Source organism: Podarcis vaucheri, assembly GCF_965113315.1.
Source record: "Podarcis vaucheri genome assembly, chromosome: 13".
Classification (NCBI taxonomy): Eukaryota; Metazoa; Chordata; class Lepidosauria; order Squamata; family Lacertidae; genus Podarcis; species Podarcis vaucheri.
Window position 1 is genome coordinate 38065652 of NC_138751.1, and position 22511 is coordinate 38088162.

Below are 22511 nucleotides of genomic sequence, written 5' to 3' on the forward strand. Positions count from 1 at the left end.
CGGCACTGGACCAGGCCGTTTCCGAGCTCGAGTCGCAACGGGACTGTGGAGCAGGAGTTCCACTTGCCCCTGCCCTATCCCATAATGCTTTGCGACGGGCTCTTCCTTGGGGAGTTGCGGGACATGGAATCTTTCTGGGTGGGGCGAGTCCCGTTCGCAGCGGCAATGTCGTATCCATAGAGATCTGGGCATGTCGTCATAGGAGGGAGACGCCGCTCCTTGATGACATCACGGGCGCGCTGAGAGATGGGGTTTGACCCGCGATTCACCGAGTGCTGCGGGCGTATCACTAGAGATGTGTTTATATGTAATTAAACACACATGCACACGCAGAAAGCGGTGGGATCTTGCTGAAAAACCACATTAAAAAATAATAATCAAAAGTCACATGCAAAATAATCACATGCAGGCAGATTTTGCAAGCAACATGGAATCAAGGGTCATGCAGTTGGAGGGATTGGGCTGTTAGTGAAGGAAGTGCAAATAAGAGCTTTTTAAAGGGACAGATATGAGAAAGGGCTAGGGACGCGGGTGGCGCTTTGGGTTAAACCACAGAACTTAGGACTTGCTGATCAGAAGGTCGGCGGTTCGAATCCCCGCAACAGGGTGAGCTCCCGTTGCTCGGTCCCTGCTCCTGCCAACCTAGCAGTTTGAAAGCACCTCAAAGTGCAAGTAGATAAATAGGTACCACTCCGGCGGGAAGGTAAACAGCATTTCCGTGCGCTGCTCTGGTTCGCCAGAAGCGGCTTAGTCATGCTGGCCACATGACCCAGAAGCTGTACGCCGGCTCCCTCGGCCAATAAAGCGAGATGAGCGCTGCAACCCCAGAGTCGGTCACTACTGGACCTAATGGTCAGGGGTCCCTTTACCTTTATGAGAAAGGGCTGTATTTCATTAGCAAATAACCCAGGTTCAATCCCAGGCACCTCAAGGATCCTGTCAAGAAGATTCTGACTCACATGAAATTACACTGCATCATGGGACAAAAACAGTCTCTGCTTTAGGATTGGATCCCTCGAGTGCCCATTTGATAACTGGAGGCTATGACTATGGTGTTAGATTTTGGGATTTTGCTGGAATGGATGCATCTCTTCAAGCTTTTCGATCTTTGCAACCATGTGAATGCCACCAGATCAAGTCTCTGCAGTATAGCAGCACAGGGGATGTCATTTTTGTTGTTGGGGGCAACTCCCAAGCCAAAGTCCTTGACAGAGATGGCTTTCCTGTAATGGAGTGTGTAAAAGGAGACCAGTACACCGTAGACATGGCAAACACCAAGGGACACAGCAATGCTGAATTCAGGATGTTGGCATCCCAAAATAAAGGAGGGATTTTTGACATGTTCCAATGATGGGTTCCCAATCAGGATCAAGTGATCCCAGGCCATCAAACAATCCCAGACAGAAGCTGATGCATTCTAAAACTTGTGCTCATATGCTTAAATTGTGAGACTAACGTGGTTGAGAAGGAAATGGCGAAGCGTCCCTGGAACAGACCTGTTTTGTTTTTGTTTTGACAGTTAAGGGTTAGAATTGAGAGATGTAGCAACTAGTTTAAAGGGGGGGGGGAATAAATCTGGGTCCAAGCACAGCTGTTGCAGTGCACATGTGTCAGTCACTTTTGAACTTGGTGTAATCCCACCTGCTTTTGTTCTAGTGGTAATAGCACGCTTATTCAGTATTAAATTAAAATGCAAAATAATAATAAGAGTCATTGAGTCCAACCACCTACAGTGTATGGATGCTAAAGCAGCCATGACAGATGGCCATCCAACCTCTGCTTAAAAAGCTCCAAAGAAGGGGAGTCCAGCTCCTCCTGAGGGAGTCCATTCCACTCTTCAACAGTTCTTGCAGTCAGAAAGTTTCCCCTGTTACTTAGATGTAATCTCCTTTCTTGTAACTGGACGCTACCCTCCAGAGCAGCAGAAAACAAGTTTGCTCCATCTTCCATGTGACAGCACTTTAAAGGTATTTGAAGATGGCTATCATATCTCCTCTCAGTCTCCTCTTTTTCAGGCTAAACATCCCTCAACCACTCCCTCAACTGCTCCTCATAAGGCTTGGTTTCCAGACCCAAATTCAAATTCTCAAACCTTGATTGGCACATATGCAGGATTCCATTGGGTTCAGTACAATAAAATCACTCATCAAAACCTGCAAATAACACTAAAGTTAATGTTATATGACGAATCCTCATTGCATGTTGTAGAAACCTGATTTCCTGACCCTTAGTCATCTTCGTCACCCTCCTCTGTACGTGTTCCAGCTTGTCAATATCCTTTTAAAATTATGGTGCTCAGAAGTAGTCCTGTCGAGTGTATTCTTCTCTAGATCATTTGTGGGCAATACTTGACATGGTTCTGGCGGTTGTTTAATTTACCAACCACATTTGTATGGCCTCCTATCATTGCACATTCTCGGGGAGATTCACAACAAAGAATAAAAATACAATCCTAAAATACAATACAGTGGTACCTCGGGTTACAGACACTTCAGATTACAGACGCTTCAGGTTACAGACTCCGCTAACCTAGAAATAGTACCTCGGGTTAAGAACTTTGCTTCAGAATGAGAACAGAAATCACGCAACGGCGGCAGCAGGAGGCCCCATTAGCTAAAGTGGTGCTTCAGATTAGGAACAGTTTCAGGTTAAGAAGGGACTTCCAGAATGAATTAAATTCTTAACCTGAGGTACTACTGTACAAAGATTAAAATGCAGCTTTAAAAACAAAACAAAAAAACCCTTTAATTTCTCACAGGAAAAAGAAAAGAAAAAAGAAAATAAAAGAAAAGAAGCCAGTTAGCAGCTCAGATTATCAAAGTGATACTTAATTTCAGACCTTGAAAGCTTTCTTTAAATAATGCAGGATGTAGAAAGGCCTGGGTGAATAAAATGGTAAAGCTGGTAGCAAAAAAAAGGCTATGGAGGAGTCATTAGGCAACCCACAGTAGAAAGGCTTATTCCACTGCCAGGATGCCACAACTGAGAAGGCTCTCAGCTTCAGATGTTGGCAATTCTTGGCTTTTCTATAATTAAACATGTCTTCTGTTTCTGGCTGCCACAGCTACTGACTTGAGGTTTGTAGCTAGCTGCTTTATAGACACAACAGATGCATACTTTCCAGCTGTCCCTATACATCAACAACAGTCCCTGTTTTATTGTATCATTGATAAAATATTGCTCCACATTCTTCTGCCTTTGGTGGTGATGAAGGGAATGTCCTTTTAAAAAGGTGTTGCCCTGTGTACTAATGAACTCGATTCCTTCCCATTTCAGCACCTCTTCCTACCAAAGTCTGTAAAAGCTGCACTTGGATTCCAGCACATGTGCAGATGAATCCATCCATATGGATTCTCAGTGTGCGCAGCTTCCTCCCATAACCGCTGGCCTATCTGAATTAGTTGCCCTGCCTTGAAAGCTACTGCAGGAAGGCTATAGCAAGATAAATTAACAGCAAGCCTTCGGCGCTAGACTTAAAGCAACAGGGTTTTCTGTGTTTGTGCAAAGTGCAACAGCAGTAGCAAGAGAACTTGCTGGGAGTCCGTTTGGGGAAGCTAAGTCAAGTCTGGGCCTAATGTCATCCACTTCAATGAAGTCCACTCATAGAACTATGTAGTTGCTGACCACAGTGTCACAGTCAGCCCAAAGCCACACTGAGACACATTCTACCCACTGCGATGCCCTTTCTTCCTGTATGGTAAAGAGGACTGACAGTTTTTAATTACTTCTACCTCCTTAAGGCAACTTAAAAAAAAAAATCTGCCTGGTTTTGGGTGCCTTTTTAATCAAATTAAAGTTTGCTTTTTAAAATATTGTTTATTTGTATGCTGCATCTCAAGTATACAGCCTTCCAAAGCAGTTTACAAGAATCTGAGACGATATATACAGTAACTCAAGTACAACAGATTGCAACAGAGGAGCCTTTTTAAACAAAACATTTTTATACATTTTTGAGTTGTAAGAATTACAACCAACAACCTAGAGTACAGAACATATAATGAGTCGGATGCCACACCATCATACATAATGAATTTCATTTTTTTGCTGCTGTTATTGGATTGCATTTATTGAGCAGAAATATTGTTCTGTGCAGGATTAGTGGGTTAGCTGAAGGAGTGCTTTACTGAAGTGAGAACATGAGTGACTATACTGCAGTGGTAAAGGTAAAGGGACCCCTGACCATTAGGTCCAGTTGTGGCTGACTCTGGGGTTGCGGCGCTCATCTCGCTTTATTGGCCAAGGGAGCTTCCGGGTGATGTGGCCAGCATGACTAAGCCACTTCTGGCGAACCAGAGCAGCGCACAGAAACACTGTTTACCTTCCCGCCGGAGTGGTACCTATTTATCTACTTGCACTTTGACATGCTTTCGAACTGCTAGGTTGGCAGGAGCAGGGACCAAGGAACGGGAGCTCACCCCGTCACGGGGATTTGAACCGCCGACCTTCTGATTGGCAAGTCCTAGGCTCTGTGGTTTAACCCACAGCGCCACCCACATTGGTTAGCTGAAGGAGTGCTTTACTGAAGTGAGAACTTGGGTGACTATACTGCAGTGGTGGGTGTAAGGGAAGTGTGATTGTTGAGTGGAGTTGTGCATTTCAATTCAGTGTGATTGTTGAGTGGAGTTGTGCATTTCGATTCATTTTGTGTCATGTGAACGTGTAAGTGAATTATTTTGGTGATTGTACCATTATATGTAGCTTTTGATATGTTTATGAGGTTGTCAGGATGACATACACCATAATTATGTTGCATTTTGATGTACCTTCACGTATGCGGAAGTTCTGTATACGATGTGCTGTTGCGGTTCTTATTTATTTTACTTACGTGGTTTTTTAGATACTTACTGCTGCCTAATTATGTAACTTGACATGTGAAATTATTATTATTTAATAATATTGTCAACAATTGTTTCATTTTGAATGTGGAATTTGTATTGTATTTTTTCATATCATTCATTTATTTTTTAAAAAATGATAAACCACGTTGTAGCCTGAGCGCTGAAGCAGTATACAATAAAGCAAGCAGATGTGTTACTATGGCTGTTACATCAAGCAGGAAACATTGTAAACAGAATGCATATGGGCTGAGAGATAAATTGTAGCCCTAAAGCAATCTGGTAATGCAGCCTATAATGTGGTGCTTTTAAAAATAAAAGAATAAGTATTGGATTCCTTTTCTTTTAAGATAAATTTCTTTTCTTTTCTAAAAGAAATCAATAAAACCAGAACTAAGAGGGATGATTGGGAAAAGGAGAAATTCAGTATATCTGTAGATCTTTCTTGATTTTTTATGTGTTGTATGCTGAAAATCAATAAAAATTGTTATAAAAATAATAAACCCCATTGAGCAAGTAATATCCTATAAGTGACTGGGCCACACTCTTAAATCAAAATTATCTTCAGTAGTGCTTACACATCAGTGCCTAAACTTCATGATGCTAGGCACCTGTCTTAAGTTTTGCTGCGATATATAATCCACTATGAAGTGGTATAATAAGATAAATAAATAAATAGACCTTTTTGCCCTGGTCATACCAAAAGGTAACCTGAGTGCAGATTTCCCTCACCAACTCCCGGAGTTTCATTCATCTCATTTTGGTCAAAGTGAATTAATGTGTCACTGTCAACTCCTCCTCCCATTCTCACACATTCCTAAGTACCATCAGTTTTCTGCTTTCATTCTGCAGAATGGTTCTTGGTTGATCATCTCCATTAAAAGCATGGGTGAGCAACCTTTTGCCTGTTAGTTAATATGAGATGCGCATGAGGCCTGGTGGAGGTTGGGGGGCAGAGTGCTAAACGGTGCCCTCTTTTCAGACTTATCCCTTTTTCTCTCCCTCTCTCTTTATCCAGTGGGATGTAGGAAGAGGCGCAGATGTCTCTTCTTAGAGGTCTGAACCAACAGCTTGGTGAGGGCCATATGAAATTAACCCGAGGGCCACATACTGGCTATGGATAACACACTCCTAACCTGAAGATTACCAAGAGCTATTGTAGCCTATCAAGCCTCTTAAAAGGTAAAGGTACCCCTGACCGTTAGGTCCAGTCACAGACAACTCTGGGGTTGTGTGCTCATCTCGTTTTATAGGCTGAGGGAGCTGGCGTTTGTCCGCAGACAGCTTCCAGGTCATGTGGCCAGCATGACTAAGCCGCTTCTGGTGAAACCAGAGCAGCGCACAGAAATGCCGTTTACCTTCCTGCCAGAGCAGTACCTATTTATCAAGCCTCCTAAAGGTAAAGGGACCCCTGACCATTAGGTCCAGTCGCGGACGACTCTGGGGTTGCGGCGCTCATCTCGCTTTATTGGCCGAGGGAACCGGCGTACAGCTTCCGGGTCATGTGGCCAGCATGACTAAGCCGCTTCTGGTGAACCAGAGCAGCGCATGGAAATGCCGTTTACCTTCCTGCTGGAGCAGTACGTATTTATCTACTTGCACTTTGACGTGCTTTCGAACTGCTAGGTTGGCAGGAGCAGAGACCGAGCAACGGGAGCTCACCCTGTCTTGGGGATTCGAACTGCCGCCCTTCTGATCGGCAAGTCCTAGGCTCTGTGGTTTAATCCACAGCGCCACCCGCAACCCTTATCAAGCCTCTTAGATCCTGCTTAAGTCTTTGGTAGTGCTGATTCAGAGGAGTTGGCCACTTGTTTGTAGCCAGAGCTACAGGGCAAGGGCTAACCAGGCTTTTTGCCCCAAATGAAGCCTCCTGAGGGGCGCCATTGAGGCTCCCGGCCTCTGTGTGTACGCAAATGTGCATAAGGTGTGTGTCAAACTGGGTCTTTGACCGGGGAGAAATAAAGCTTAGTTTTGCTCCAGCTGTAGCACATGGTGAGAGTTCAGAGTTTTCCTACAACGTCCTGAACGCTTGTGTAAACCGCAGTTCACCCTCCTGATGCCCTCCAGCTACTTTGGACATGTGCTGGCTGGGTTGATGGGAGCTGTCGTACAAAACATCTGCAGGGAGCCAAGTTTATTATATATTTCTAAATCACAAAAAATAACAAAGTTGTTTGTAACATTAAAACCGCTTTCATACGGTTGTTCAAGGATGGTGCAAACCATGTGCACTCCAATTATACCTTGGTAAAGGTAAAGGGACCCCTGACCATTAGGTCCAGTCGTGACCCGACTCTGGGGTTGCGGCGCTCATCTTGCTTTATTGGCCGAGGGAGCCGGCGTACAGCTTCCGGGTCATGTGGCCAACATGACTAAGCCACTTCTGGCGAACCAGAGCAGTGCATGGAAACGCCATTTACCTTCCCGCCAGAGCGGTACCTATTTATCTACTTGCACTTTGACGTGCTTTTGAACTGCTAGGTTGGCAGGAGCAGGGACCGAGCAACGGGAGCTCACCCCGTCGTGGGGATTCGAACCGTCGACCTTATGATCGGCAAGCCCTAGGCTCTGTGGTTTAACCCACAGCGCCACCCGCGTCCCTATACCTTGATACTCTACTGTTGTATTTCTGATTTCCCGCCCCTCTTCAATAATAGACTAAGCAGTATGAAAAAAAACTTATTCTGAGCCTCAGAAAAGCGGCCCTTTGTTTTGCACAAACATTTTAAAAATAGATCTGTGCTTCCCTGAGTACCAGCCCAGGCTCAGTGCAACTCTTGCTGCTGTTTCCCAGATGAACGCAGCTGTTTCCACATCTGCAGAATCTGAGCCCAGCCTGCGCGCTAGAACAAGGTGCCAAGTTGAAAAGCCTGCGCATTCCGCCGATCCCCGAGCTCTCTCCTCTCCGGTGCATGGCAAGGCGGGTCCTGTGCAGGCAGCTGGCGGGTGGAGGGAGGGAGGGAGGCAACAAGCAGCGGGTGGTGCCTCGACTTCCTTCGCACAACACATGAAAGGAATGTGGTGGTGAGCTCATGGCTCCTCGCCCCGCGCGCCACGCCCCGCGCCGGGTCCTAGCGCCCTGCGCTCAGTCCAACGAGGAGAGGAGAGCGCTTGGGACCCAGGCTTAAAGCTGGCCAATTTCCTGCACTTCCAAAGGACCCAGAAATCCTGACTCCCGAGTCATAGGGGCCGAGGTCCATTCGCCACCCCACCCCATAAATTGTTTGAGCCCCTCGCAGTTGATAGGCATTCCCAGTGCTTTTTTCTGGGGGGACGCATACCCCTAAACATTTTGTGAATCTTTGCACTTTTTTCCCCTTCAATTTTTTTTACTGATTTTCAAAAAAAAGGTAAACAAACAGAAATCTCAACCGTATTTAAACCAATCTTAGTGACATTGTTAAGTGACTTCCACAAATCCCCTTAGTTGAATTTCAGTGTAGATCATTTTAGCAGTTTTCCTAAACCAATTTTCTCGTGAACCTTTGTACTTTTGTCCATTTACTGTATTTATTTCCCCTGATTCTAACTATAAAATGGTGATTTTCTTGAGTCAAAATGAGAGTACCGCTAAACATTTTTTTTAGGGGGGGAGCACTGGGTATTGCCATTCAATTGGTGTGTATGCGCGCTGCGTGTTATAAGGTTTGGGGCACCCCTAAGCCCACCCCGCCCGAAACTATTCTAAACAGCTAAGGCTGCAACCGATCCTATGTGCGCCACCTTGGGAATAAAGTCTCACGGACTAATCTCCGATGTTGTGATGCACCTCGAATCATCATCATCATCAACACCCAAAGGATCACCACCCACTTCCCGCCTCCCACCGCCGGAGAGCCAAAAAGGACCCAGGAGTCCGGCCATACCCTTCCAACACCCAAACCTCTCCGCCACCCTGCAAAGCAAAATCCCGAGCCGCAGGCGACGCGCAGGGCGCGCCTAGAAAGTCAGCGCGAGGCCGCCACGTGGGAAGCTGCAGTAGTCAAGTTACTAGTTCCTGTTGCGCACAGTCCCTGCTCTTTCCCCGGAGTGCCGTCACTCCGGGGTCAGTGCGAATCGTTAAACCGCGGGGTTGTAACCGTGTTGTTGTTGTTGTTTTGGCCCGATCTTGCTTTTGCTTGGCGCTTTGGCGGAAAGAGAGTAGCAGCGCTTCCGAAGGCGCGCCGTGCGTCCTGGGGAGAAAAGCGCACGACCGGAGAGAAGCGGCCCTCCTCCTCCTCCTCCCCGCTTGCCGAGCGCCTCCCTCCGCCACTAGCGACGGGGCCCACCACCCCGGGGCGGGGGCGGAGTGTGGGGGCCGGCGGAGTTTGTTCCGGACGTGGGACCCGCCCCGCAGCGGCTCCCGTTGGCCAAATAGGGAAGCGGAGCGGCCGGGAATCGCCGCGCTTCGCTTCTCGGAGCGCCGATTCGTATCGTGCAGGGAGGAGGGCCCACCCCGGATCTCAGCCATCTTTCGAGGGGCGGCAGGGACGGTAGCCGGCGATGGCAGCGGCAGGGCTGGGGGGCTTCTGAGTTCACCGAGCCGATCCCCCACCCCACCCCCCGACCATGATGAATCCCAAGGAAGGCGCGGCGCCGCTGGAGAAATACAAGCTGGTGGTGGTCGGCGGAGGCGGCGTGGGCAAGAGCGCGCTCACCATCCAATTCATCCAGGTATGGAGAGCCCAAGGCGGCGAGGGCGGGAGAGCGGGGCCGGGGGGGGGCAGATGGCGACAAAAATACATATTTAAAAACCTCCCCAAACTTTACCATATGTTTCCGCGCCGAAGTTCGCGTTCAGGTGACACACAGGGCGGTGGTGAAAGCGAAACCTGAGCCAAGGTCCTGTGTTGTTGATGAGGATGAGGTTTTTTTTTAAACTGGGAGGAAGTTTTGCCGCCTTTGCTGGGACGTTTTCCCTCCCCAAGAGAAGCGTTCAGCGCTTGAGCAAGTCCGGACTGCCGACGCTGTGTGCACGTTTACTCGGGAGTAATCCCCGTGGAAGTTCGGTGGGGCTCCCATTAAACGTGCGCAGGAACCCAGTCGCTTGTTTCCCCCTAGCGGCGGAGGCAGGGATTTCTCCTAAGGTGGACCTAGAAGATGTTGATAGACTCCAGCTCCCATCATCCCTGACCGTTGGCCACGCTGGCTGGGGCTGGTGGGAGTTGTAGTCCCACAAAGTTTCTCAGTCCCTTTTCTAAGCCGATCCCGTAGCTGCCCCCCCCCCCACAAAAAAAGCAATAGCCAAGATAAGAGGTATGTGATGTTTCCCCATGAACGGGAAGGGCGATTGGGCTCAGTCCTGAGCAGCCTCAAATTCTTCCTCTGGAGAGGCTGAGATTGCGGTCCGCCTGAACCTCCCCTATTGGGAACCAGGTGATGGGGGGGGCAGGTAAGCCCCATCCCACTTAATTGATCAAAAAACACGGCACATGCACGCTGTTTGAATGGCAATGCCGATCAACTTTGGGGGGCCCTCAAATATTTTAGGGGGGGCAAAGGGACCTTGGCCCCCAGGAGGTTGGGGAAGGGGAGTTATCCCTGGCACGGAATGGAAAGGTCCAAATCAAGTGGAGAAAAAAGGGAGGTAGCAGGGACCATCAGCATCACACTGTGCTTGTGAGCTTTCTAGAGGCAGCTGGCTCCTGTTGTAAACAAGGGCTGGGCTGGATGGCACTTCCAGCTAAAGGATCTTGCATGCGAGGGCTGGAAAGGGATCTCTGATCAGACCCTGGAGAGCCACTGTTCAAGCTGATGTGCCCAGGCTAGGTGGACCAGGTAGTTTCAAATGATCAGATGACCTTTGGCTCCGATGCATTAAAGCAAAGCTTGCATTATTTTATAAATTTGGATCTGATCCAGAAAGGCAAACCGTTTTATAAATTTTTTAAGAATGCAGGGAAGGGAAGGACCAGAATCCAAGCTTTGTGTAGCAGACTGCAGAGATCCTTGCAAATAAAGCCACAGACGTTATTAGCATGCTTCTGTTTCATTTTAGTGGTCTGCTAAGAGAGTAAGAGATGCAGGTGGCGCTGTGGGTTAAACCACAGAGCCTAGGACTTGCCGATCAGAAGGCCGGTGGTTCGAATCCCCAAGACGGGGTGAGCTCCCGTTGCTCGGTCCCTGCTCCTGCCAACTTAGCAGTTTGAAAGCACATCAAAGTGCAAGTAGATAAATAGGTACCACACCCGCCGGAAAAGTAAACGGCGTTTCCGTGCGCTGCTCTGGTTCGCCAGAAGCGGCTTAGTCATGCTGGCCACATGACCCGGAAGCTGTACGCCGGCTCCCTTGGCCAATAAAGCGAGATGAGTGCCACAACCCCAGAGTCGGTCATGAGTGGACCTAATGGTCAGGGGTCCCTTTACCCTGGGTAACTCATAAAGTTAGAAGGGATCACAAGAGACATCTAGTCCAACCCCCTCCAATGCAGGAATCTTTCACCTAACGTGGGGCTTGAAACCACAACCCTGAGTTTAAGAGTCTCATTCTCTATCAGCTGAGCTATCCGATGACGACAATGGAGGAGAGAAGTTCTCCTCTGCAGCCAACATGGGGAAGAAAACCCGGCTACTAACTTCCTAGCAGGATAGTTTAAAAAACGGCCTTTCGTCAGATCCATCCCTCCAGCATCCCTCTTTATCTCCTTGCTGGCCAGGGAGTAACAGAAAGCAATCTCATTCTCCTCAGCCAGCCCATTCACTCGCCTGCATGGAATTCCTAGTCGCCTCTGGTGACCAAATTACTGATCTGATGTCAAAGAGACCTGAAGGAACTCTTGTGCTGGAAAACTATGGTTCTCATGGGGAACACAGGATCAATACTGGGGGTAGGGTGTCCTGTTTATGCTCTTATGGAGTAGCAAGGGTCTTCAAGTTCTGTTCTTTCTGTCATCCTTAACGTCCTTCCTTTCTTCCTCCCCCCCAGTCATATTTTGTCTCGGACTATGACCCCACAATTGAGGACTCGTACACAAAAATCTGCAACATCGATGGCACCTCCACACGGCTGGATAGTGAGTATTACTGGGCTGGGGTCCTATTCAGGTCTGTGGATGGAGGCTGCATGCAAATGTTTTGAGGGAGACAGAAGCTTGGGAGAAAGTGATCCTAGCATTCTGCAATGGGCAGCATCCTTCCTTGGCATTGCTTATAAAGGGATGGAGGAACGTCGAGTGTATCATGACCACAGCTTTGTGGGAGAGGGCTTTGTTATGCTTTCCCCATCGCCAGTGTCCTCCATCAGTGGTCAGATGAATGTGGGGGGACGACATTCAGTTTGTGTGACAAACGGCTCCATGAGAAGTAATTGAGGAAGGGAAATTAGACATAAAGTATTGGGAGAGGAGAATCACCCAACGACAAAGGGATGATCAGGAACAATATGATGTGAAGTGCCATATTGAGAGAGGTATAATGTCCCAAGTACTTTATTGCAACAAACTTGCAAGAAAGCTGTCCCTTCCTGATGACATCATCTGATTGGACAGAAGGGTCGCCCATGCTACTACATGGAGGGTTAAAGATCTGGAAGCACTTATTGGGTGTGGGGGAACCATAAAGGAATTTGGAACAGATGTTTTTTCTCAAAGGTGAATAGGAGGTACATGTTTAGTAGGGGTGCGTGTCAATATCAGGAGATAGGAATGAACGAATTAATCTTTATTTGCATCAGCCACCGGCCATAGCAACAAAACAACAATACAATATACAAAGAATAAATATAATGATGTCATAATGCTTATGGCCTGGTCTGCAAATGTAGTGTAATGAGGTGATAAGAGTGGAGTGTACCACTTTGAACTCCAGGTGAATGTTCCAATTCTGCACTTAAAACCACACTGATAATGACCCTAAACCAGGGGTCAGCAAACTTTTTCAGCAGGGGGCCGGTCCACTGTCCCTCAGACCTTATGGGGGGCTGGACTATATTTTTTTGGGGGGGGGATGAACAAATTTCTGTGCCCCACAAATAACCCAGAGATGCATTTTTAATAAAAGCACACATTCTACTCATGTAAAAGCACGTTGATTCCTGGACCGTCCGTGGGCCAGATTTAGAGGGCGATTGGGCCGGATCCAGCCCCCGGGCCTTCGTTTGCCTACCCATGCCCTAAACTCTGTAAATAGCAAATTAGCCCCACAAACTAGCGGTTTCTCCCTCAGCCAATGGAAGGGGTGGTGCTGGTTGCTTCTTACTTGCAGGGAATATTTTGTCTGTCTGTTTTGATGTGGGAGAGCACATGAATGTAGGGCAGGGATAGCCAACATTGTGCCTTCCAAACATTTGTTGGACAACAGATCCCAATACCTCTGGCCATTGGCCCTCCTGGCTGGGGCTGATGGGAATTGGAGTCCGTCATATTTACCTGCCCCACACCTGACATTATCCATGACGTTGGGTGTAGGATAGGTGAGTATGACTAGGCCTAGGCATCATCGCAGACCAAATGGGGAGGCTTGGTGGACCCAATCAGTCCCAGGGGGCCGTCTCTTGTTTCACACCCATCACATTTGGAATGATTCAGATCTAATCTGCTTCCCTTATGATTTCAGTTCTGGACACAGCTGGCCAGGAGGAGTTTGGGGCCATGCGAGAGCAGTATATGCGTACTGGGGAAGGTTTCCTCCTCGTCTATGCCATCAATGATCGTGGCAGGTAAGACCCAAGCCATGGTTAAATTAGAAGGTCCTGTCCTCTCAGTCCAGTGGTCAAAGGATGGGGAGGAAAGAGCTTTCTATGGGTTCTGAGTTGAGTTGGTGTGTTTTCTTCTGGTGCTTTTCTGAGGGGGTGTTTAATTTGCAGTAGGTTTAGAATGGTTGGCGCTTTGCTAGGACAGCAAATTTTGATAATACCAGGTACAACAAAACACCTCGCTGTGCCTAATTAAACATCTAGGTAAAGGTAAAGGTAAAGGTACCCCTGCCCAAACGGGCCAGTCTTGACAGACTCTGGGGTTTGTGCGCCCATCTCACATTTATTGGCCGGGGGCCAGCGCTGTCCGGAGACACTTCCGGGTCACGTGGCCAGCGTGACAACGCTGCTCTGGCGAGCCAGAGCCGCACACGGAACGCCGTTTACCTTCCCGCTGGTAAGCGGTACCTATTTATCTACTTGCCCCCGGGGGTGCTTTCGAACTGCTACAATTAAACATCTACAATTACTTAAATGAAGTAACTGTTGCCAGAATGCTCAACAGGACTCTTATTTGTATATTTAAAACATGATATACTGCATTTCACCATGTAGATCTCAAAAGCTGCCTACAGCAATAAAATACACAATATATGAAATTTAATTACAGGTAGGTAGCCGTGTTGGTCTGCCGTAGTCGAAACAAAATGAAAAAATTCCTTCCAGTAGCACCTTAGAGACCAACTAAATTAGTTATTGGTATGAGCTTTCTGAAGAAGTGTGCATGCACACAAAAGCTCATACCAATAACTAACTTAGTTGGTCTCTAAGGTGCTACTGAAAGGAATTTATTTATTTTATGAAATTTAAAACATTAATAAAACCTCAATTAATTATGAGGTTATAACATGTACATTTAATCATTTTTAAAAGATGCAAAGATCTAGTTTTGAAATAAAACAGTTTTGCCAGTTAATAGCTTACGTTGCACACATACTCTGCAGAATATTTTATATTGTTTATTCTCACAACATCAAAGCAGACTGTTCTAATTTCCATTTTACAGCTGGGGAAACTGAGACCGAGAGTAAATTATTCTAGTCAGCCCAGTAAGCTTACAGTTAAGGATTTGACCCTGGGTTAGCCACACCTGATGTTTCCAGTTCCCCTAACCTTAGTAGTTTTTAACCAAACTTAGAACAGTGTCCTTTTTAGGGAGCATCTTACTGAAAAGTCTCACCTGTGTTCTTTGCTTCTCTGCCACAGTTTCAATGAGATCCACAAGTTTCACACACAGATACTTCGAGTGAAAGACCGTGACGACTTTCCCATGATCCTTGTGGGGAATAAGGCTGACCTTGACCTTTATCGGCAGGTGAGCCTTCCATAGCATTCAATCACTTATCGTGATATCAGTCTCTGCATTGGTGGGACTCTGGGCTGGTACATGAGTCGATAATGTTTTGAATCCTCTCTCTGCAGTCTCATTTTGGGAAACCCATATAGGCCTGGGTAAGAATTAAGATAAATGTGTAATGCCTTGCTCTAGGGAGGCTTGGCAAGGCATGAGCTTGAGAGACGAGGCCTTCTTTGTGGTGGCGCCACAACTCATGAATGCTTTCTCAAATTTATTTCATCAGGCTCCCTCTGTGTTTTGTCAGAGATGGGATGCACTTCTATTTTGATGGGGGATTTTGTGTGTGTTTCACACCCAGTTTTATCGTTGCTGTTTGTAATGGATAATAGGGAGAAGGAACCATCAACCCTCCATATGTTGTTGGACTGTAACTCCCATCATCCCTAGCTATTGGCCATTGCTGGCAGGGGCTGATGGGAACTGGAGTCCAATAACATGTGGAAGGCCACAGGCTAAGCTATCTTTGATTTAACATATTTTGCTGCTGCTACTTTTGTTTTTGCTCTGCTGCAAGTTCTGACTTCATGATGCTAAGCCCAAACCATGGCTTAGGATGAATGTGAAGGTGGGTGGACATCTACAGGGAAATGATGACCACTTCATTCCTCCGGCGTTCATTCTGCTGTTGCCCTGAGCTAAGCCGTGATTTGCCTTAGCAGGTCATCCAAATCTGGGCAACTAATAAATATAATACAGTGGTTCCTTGGGTTACAGATGTTTCAGGTTACAGACTCCGCTAACCCAGAAATAGTACCTCGGGTTAAGACTTTGCTTCAGGATGAGAACAGAAATCGCGTGGCAGCAACGGGAGGCCCCATTAGCTAAAGTGGTACCTCAGGTTAAGAACAGTTTCAGGTTAAGAACGGACCTCCAGAACAAATTAAGTTCTTAACTCGAGGTACCACTGTAAAGGACAATAAATAAAATTGAATAATTGCCATTCCCTGGCTGTTTTATATGGTGCGCAGCAAGCAGTGTTGTATTTGACCCAGTTGGTCTCCGAAATGAGGAGAGCTTGGCTGAGAGAAAATTTATCTTTGTGAGCAGCCATGAGTGGGGAAGATTTGGCTGCCACAAGGCACCCATGCCTTCTTACATGCCCCTTCAGTATCTCCACATTTCCAGTTCCCTTAAAAAATGTGGGACGGGGGTCACAAATCAGCTGGATGTGGGATGCTGTGCAACCAGACATTACAACTACCCAATGCCAGCCGCCATTTTGTTTTTCTCCTTTTGCTCCCTCCCTCCCACCACCGCAGCTACACTCTTCTGCCATGTAACGGTATCCATTGCTATTTCTCATCGCTGCTTTTCTGATTCAGGTACCCAAGGAGGAGGCCCTCAGCTTTGCCCGGGAGAATCGGATCCCGTACATGGAAGCCTCTGCCAAAATGCGCCTCAACGTGGATGAATCTTTCTATGAGCTGGTCAGGGCCATCAGGTAAGAGGACAGGGGACTTGGTGGATGTGCTGTGTCTTAACACGACTAAGTTGGTTGCTTTGAGACAATTTTTTTTGCAGGGGTGTCAAATACAGTGGTACCTCGGCAGTCGAATGGAATTGGTTCCGGAAGTCCGTTCGACTTCCAAAATGTTCGGAAACCAAGGCACAGCTTCCGATTGGCTGCAGCAAGCTCCTGCAGCCAGTCGGAAGCCGTGGAAGCCCCATTGGACGTTTGGGTTCCAAACGACGTTTGCAAACTGGAACACTCCCTTCCAGGTTTGTGGCGTTTGGGACCCAAAATGTTCGACTCGCTAGGTGTTTGGGATCCAAGGTACAACTGTATAATGAATAAGATAATAATATTGGCTCCCTAAAGCCTGGGGAAAGCAGTTTCCTTTGATAATCACTTCAATATGGAGGCCGTTTGTGGCTATTTGTACTGTATTTCATTATTTACTTTAACCTGGTGCCCTCAAGATGTTTCAGATTATTGGGTTGTCTTTGTTTTTATTATGTATCCTGTGTTTTTATTTTGTAATTTATGTTGTGAACAGTCCTGAGATCTATAGGTATAGGGCCGTACACAAATTTAATAAATAATGAAATACTACTACTGCTGATAATAATAATTTAGACTACAGCTTCCATCAGCTCCAGCCAACGCAGCTTGATGAAAGTTGATTTAATATATATATATATATATATAGCCCTATGCAGTTAGCCTAGGGGTAAACAGATTTGAGTCTTGTGGTATCTACTTTTACTAGATCCTCAAGATCCACCAATTAGAGTTTTGCTAAATTTGGCCACCAAGTTCAGGGGTACCCAATACGGTGTTATTTTGGATGTTAAGACTTTAACTCTCATCAACCTTGACCAAAAGACATGGTGGCTAGGGCTGATGGGAATTGTAGTCCAACAACAACTGGAGGGCTGCCTGTGACCTAGTCATAGAGTAAAATTGCAATCTCAGAACTTATGAGAAAAATTAGCATTTACCTGAAAATCTGAGCAGGTGATAAGAGCTATGCTGCCTTTTTTTTGCTATACAGTCATACCTCGGGTTGACATTGCTTCAGGTTGAGCGTTTTCGGGTTGCACTCCGTGATGACCCAGAAGTAACGGAATGAGTTACTTCCGGGTTTCGCCGCATGCGCAGATGCTCAAAATGACATCATGCGCAGAAGCAGTGAATCGCAACCTGTGCATGTGCAGATGTGAGTTGCATTCTGCTCTGGATGCGAATGGGGCTCCGGAACGGATCCCGTTCGCATCCAGAGGTACCACTGTATTCTCTCTCTGCTTCCTGTCCCAATTTTCACCTCTTTCCTCTTTCGACTTGCAGGAGGTTTCATGAGCTGGAATCCCCCCCTGCCCCGGCTGTCAGCCCTAAGAAGAAAGAAAGCAAAGGCTGCCCTTGTTCCCTGCTGTAAACTGCCTTCCCACACCAAGCTACAAAGCCCGGAAAGGGAAGAAGAACTGCTCAGGTTCCCTCCCAAGGAGTGGACGCGGCAGGATTTTTCCCTTATCTCCACCTCCCCACACCTCTCACCCCCCTCACCTATGCAACAAGGGCTGGCAATGTGTATTCTGCAGTTGTGTCCAAATACTACAATACGTCTGGCGCAGAGCGTTCCTGCAAACTGGAACAGGTCAGGAAGCAGATAGATCATGTACCCCCTCAACACCCACTAAATAGGCAGGAAATAGGTTGTATACATGATGACTGGGACAAGGTGCGGGAAGAGTACACCGTGCCTTCCTATCCTGTTCCCCCACCTTTCTCTGTTAAGTCTTCAGAGAAAACTGGCAAGAAAGGGAATCTCCTACACCAGGGGATAGGAGCAGAGGCGGACTTGGGGCTTTCAGAGATGCCAAAATTTGGTGCCGTGCCCCCCGCCCCATATGCCAGTGCGGGTGAACCGGTCACGCTTCTCTAAATCTGCCTGTGGTAGAAGGCAGAGCAATTTGAGAAATGTGCGTTCATGGGTTTAAATCCGGAAAGAATAGGAGAGTCTGGTTTTAGGATGGGTGAGAGAGTGGGCAGGAAAACAAGGGGCTCAGACTCTTCAATGTAGCCAGAGCCAGCAAGCTTTTTGCACACACACACTTTTATGTACATGTTCAAAGCCGTATTGTACAAATGCATCTAAAGGGGTGTTATCTATTTTTTAAAAAATCACAGCCATCATTATGCACAGCACATGATTAATAGGAACAGTCAATAAAAAATTAAGCAAGGAATTTTTTAATTTTTTTTTGCGACCCTCCAGCTGCTTTGGACTACAACTCCCATGAGCCCCAGCCAGAACATATGCTAGCAGCGGCTAATGGGAGTTGTAGTCCAAAACAAAAATAGGTTAGCAGCATCACATTACAGTAGGGGACCCAAAGAAACAATCTTTTTTTTAAAAAAATCAAGTTTTGTGGGGAGGGTGCCCCTCCCACAAAAGTCTGGGACAGGGGGTTGAATGAACCCCATGGGCTAACTACCCCTCTTAGATCCTCTACCTGCCACCTAAAGAGCAAATGGGCATAATGAAATTAAATCCTGCCCAAATGCAAGGCATCTCCCCCCGCAAGCAGTTAAGGGATGTGTGTGAAGGTCACTTCTGCCAATTCCCCTGCTATCCTGCTGCAGATCATTCCAGCTTGTTAAAACACCAAAGAGTTACCACCTATTCAAGAACCATCATCTTGTGGCACTTTAAATACAAACAGATTTATTATGGCATAAGCCATCCTTGAATAGAGTCCGCATTGTCAGCTGTAGGAAGTCTTCTCTGTTGGCAATTATATGTAATCTACATACACACACACACGGTACAGAGGGGTGCTTTTTTTTTGCAAATGGTGGGGCCAAAGGGCCATGAAATGTTAGGGTAGGAAGCTGTGAAATTCTCACATGCCCAGAAGTGGTTTTGAATAAAAGGGAGTCATTCCCAAATCAGTGTGTGTTGCTGTTTGTGGTGGCGGCACAAAATTGGATAGGTCAGGAAGTAGGCAGCACTGAGTAGGCTATGGAGACATTCAGGCTATAATCCGATACACACTTACCTGAGAAACAAGTTCTCCTTGAACTCAGTGGAACTTTCTTCCAAGTAGACATTCATGGGACTGCATTCAGTGTGGTCTCTTGGATATGGTCCATCCACATTTAAAGGGTGAGCAGGCTGCCTTGGGAGTCTCAGGATGCAGCCCGTGGAGCAGGAAGGGGGAATTGGTGGCTCTTCAAACACATGAGATCCAGCTCACACCAACCGTGGCAAAAATGGCTAACTGTGAGGTGCGATGGGCGCCTGGGTCAACAGGACTTTAGTGACCAGCATAGGTGCTCAAGGTGATCTATCCATGATCAGCCTACACCTGAGGGATGGAGGACAGACAAAAGGAAGTCCTTCACAGGGCACACCACTGAACTATAGCATTTGGGTGGCTTTAAGAGAGGACTGGACAAATTCATGGGTGGGCCCTAAAACACCTGTAACTTAAAACTTAATGGAAAGACTGACCCATATCCTCAGGCAACAGTGTTTTGAGTCTCAACTTCTTCTGTATTCTAATTCCTGAAGAAAAGAAAGGTATTTGTACTGCAAATAAAATCAAACTCGGGGCAGGTGCTGGTGATGCTGTCCTTTGTTGTGATCTTTCTTTCAGAAGTGAATACTGGGTTAAAGCAGGGACAATTACTAGACTTTTGGAGATTTGGGATGGAAAAACCTATCTGGAGCAAGGAATGGGGTTTCCAAAGTCTAAACCAGTTCCTCAAACTTGGGTCTCCAACTGTTTCTGGACTACAGTTCCCAATATCCCTGACCATTGGTCCTGTTAGCTAGGGATGATGAGAGTTGTAGTCCAAAAACAGCTGGAGACCTGAGTTTGGGAAACCCTGGTCTAAATGGACTTAGATTGCTTTATTTAAGCCAGAGGTGGTGCGTTCGTTAGGCAGACACCGAACCAAACTGGGGGACAAACCTCTAGGACATGGGAATTTTTTGGCCCTCCAGATGTTGCTGAACTACAACTCTCAACTGCACCAAGGGGTTGTAGTTCAACATCTGGGTGGCCAAAGGTCCTGCCCCCTGCTCTAGAATTAAGAAGCCCGGTCTCCTGGGTGTCTCTCACTGTCCAAACTGATCACTGCAAAAGAACCCTCCCCTGCCACCCCAAAAACAAGGAATAAAGCTGTACAGCAGGCATTTGATTTTTGCAAAGAAAAGTGTTTTTTGTCGTTTTGTTTGTGTACACAGTATACAATGTGAGTTTTACATATTGAGAGAAAAAAACGTCTCAGACACTAATAATAAACAATAAAAATATATAGGAACATCCAATAATACAGAACACAAATCCCATTATCTCAGAACAATACCCTTGAGGCGCGAACAAGATACACAGAAATACACATCGTAAAAAAGGGGGCCTTCCAAGATCCAAATTTGGGGCGGGTGGGGGAGGAGGAGGAGAAGTCTTTTCGTCACAGGAAGCTGTGGGGTGTGTTTGTGTGCGCGCGCACACACACATTCTTAAACAACTCTGAGCTGGGCCCTTCCAATTCTGGTCACCGGGTTTGAGCTGCTTGGCCCCTCCGTCCAGGGGGCAAACGCCTTAGCAAAATTTTGCATGAAATTGATGGTGCAAGTCTGTCGTTCCAGGAGGTATCGAGGCTCTGAATGTCCCTCGAAAACAAACCACGTGTATGTCCCCCCCATCCCTTTGTTTCCCAAACCCCATGTTCAACTTACTAACCCCACCTCCACACACAGGTTCAAGCTACAGTCCGTCGCCTCTAAGGCCCAACAGCTATCAGTAAACCGGGTTTGCGAGGAGAAAAGCTGTTAAAAACTAAATTGCAAGCTTTTAAAATATCCAAAAGGAAGCCAGTCAACCCTCTTTCCCCCTTTAAAAACACTCCATTCTGAGTGGAGCTCATGTACACCAAGTTCCACCCCCCTCCATGCACTCTCACAATCACACTTGCCAACCTCTACTCATCCACAATAAATAATTAAGGGGAAAGGGTAGGATCCAGGGGGAAGTGGAGAGTTGTGTATATATAAGGGACCCTGATCTAACACAGCCAGATGGGCCCCCCAACACATTTCTGTGCTGTCCAGAAACTTAACTGAAGAAGCTCTGCTGGGGCAATGGGACCAACCCCTCTTCTGAGGTGGGATCTGTTTTCTCCTCCACCCTAGAGTACCTTTTTTGCACTTCCTCCATGGGAAGTGTGTGGAAATCATGATAAAAATCAAACCGGTGGGTGGGTGCTTTCAGCACCCCTTGCAATGCTGGAATATGCAGCTGCCCCATATGGGGATCAAACCTGCAGCCTTTTGACGGTAGAGAAAAGCAAAGAAGAAACAAAAACAGAACCGTGGGGAGACTGGGCTGGTACAGAGAAATCAGAAGTAGTCTCGGGGAGTGGGAATGAGGTAGACGTTGGTTGGGGGGGGGGTGGGAATCTGATCTAGCAGGGGAATCTACGTGGAGATGTGAGATGGATCTGGGAGGTCACTAGGAAAACCCAAAGGAGAAAACATGCCGAGGTGGAAACTGGTCAACTGGCTGGGCTATGGGTGATATATGAGAGAGGCTGGCTGAATGACCGGGCTGGGCTGCGAGCGGAAAGTGTGTGAAACAGGGCAAGGACCTAATTGTCTATCTAAAGAGAGTTTATTTTAGCATTTCAGCTCAGGGTTAGAGAGGGATCTTTGCTTAGGAGGCTGCGGGGTGGGGGGACACAGAATCTCCCTTCCCCCTCAATAACAACAACAACAATAATGGTGATTAAAAATAATAATAATAACGACCTCCTAATGAAAAGTTTCAGTCCAAACCAAATAACATCACAGCTACAGGTGAGGAGAGAGAGAGAGAAAGAGAAAGAGAAAGAGAGAAACTCCTGCGTATCGTTAAGTTCAAGTTAGTCAAATACAATATGATACATAGACTTTTTATCCTATACAGTATATACAGCTGAAGGGAGGGATGGGGAGCAGAATCCTGCCTTGTCAAACACCACGAGGAAGGGGGTGGAAGGGAATTATCCTTTCCTCAAAGGAGCTCAGTTCTAAGAAAAGCACAGAGGGACATAACTACGGCCTAGTGCACCCCTTTCCGTGATCCGTTTGAGGGCCAGTTGAGAAAGTCTGAACAGTCTTTTTTTAAAAAATGGGGGAAAGTGGTAGGGATGGGAAGGAGAG

At 46.9% G+C, this 22511-nt stretch overlaps 1 protein-coding gene across 1 annotated transcript; it reads left to right on the top strand.

Moving 5' to 3' along the window:
• The first annotated feature begins 9203 nt into the window (after positions 1 to 9203).
• RRAS (RAS related) lies at positions 9204 to 19930 on the top strand. The gene is made up of 6 exons (XM_082194548.1): positions 9204 to 9488; positions 11739 to 11826; positions 13367 to 13469; positions 14712 to 14820; positions 16185 to 16303; positions 17651 to 19930. The coding sequence occupies exons 1-6, from the start codon at positions 9384 to 9386 to the stop codon at positions 17736 to 17738; spliced, it is 612 nt and encodes a 203-aa protein (XP_082050674.1). The 5' UTR covers positions 9204 to 9383; the 3' UTR covers positions 17739 to 19930.
• Positions 19931 to 22511: the final 2581 nt, after the last annotated feature.

Bases quoted from the DNA above. Each gene is read 5' to 3' on its own strand.
- RRAS (XM_082194548.1), top strand. From the start codon at position 9,384: ATGATGAATCCCAAGGAAGGCGCGGCGCCGCTGGAGAAATACAAGCTG. The intron at 11,827-13,366 runs GTGAGTATTACT...TTATGATTTCAG, and splicing joins CACCTCCACACGGCTGGATA to TTCTGGACACAGCTGGCCAG. The intron at 14,821-16,184 runs GTGAGCCTTCCA...TTTCTGATTCAG, and splicing joins ACCTTGACCTTTATCGGCAG to GTACCCAAGGAGGAGGCCCT.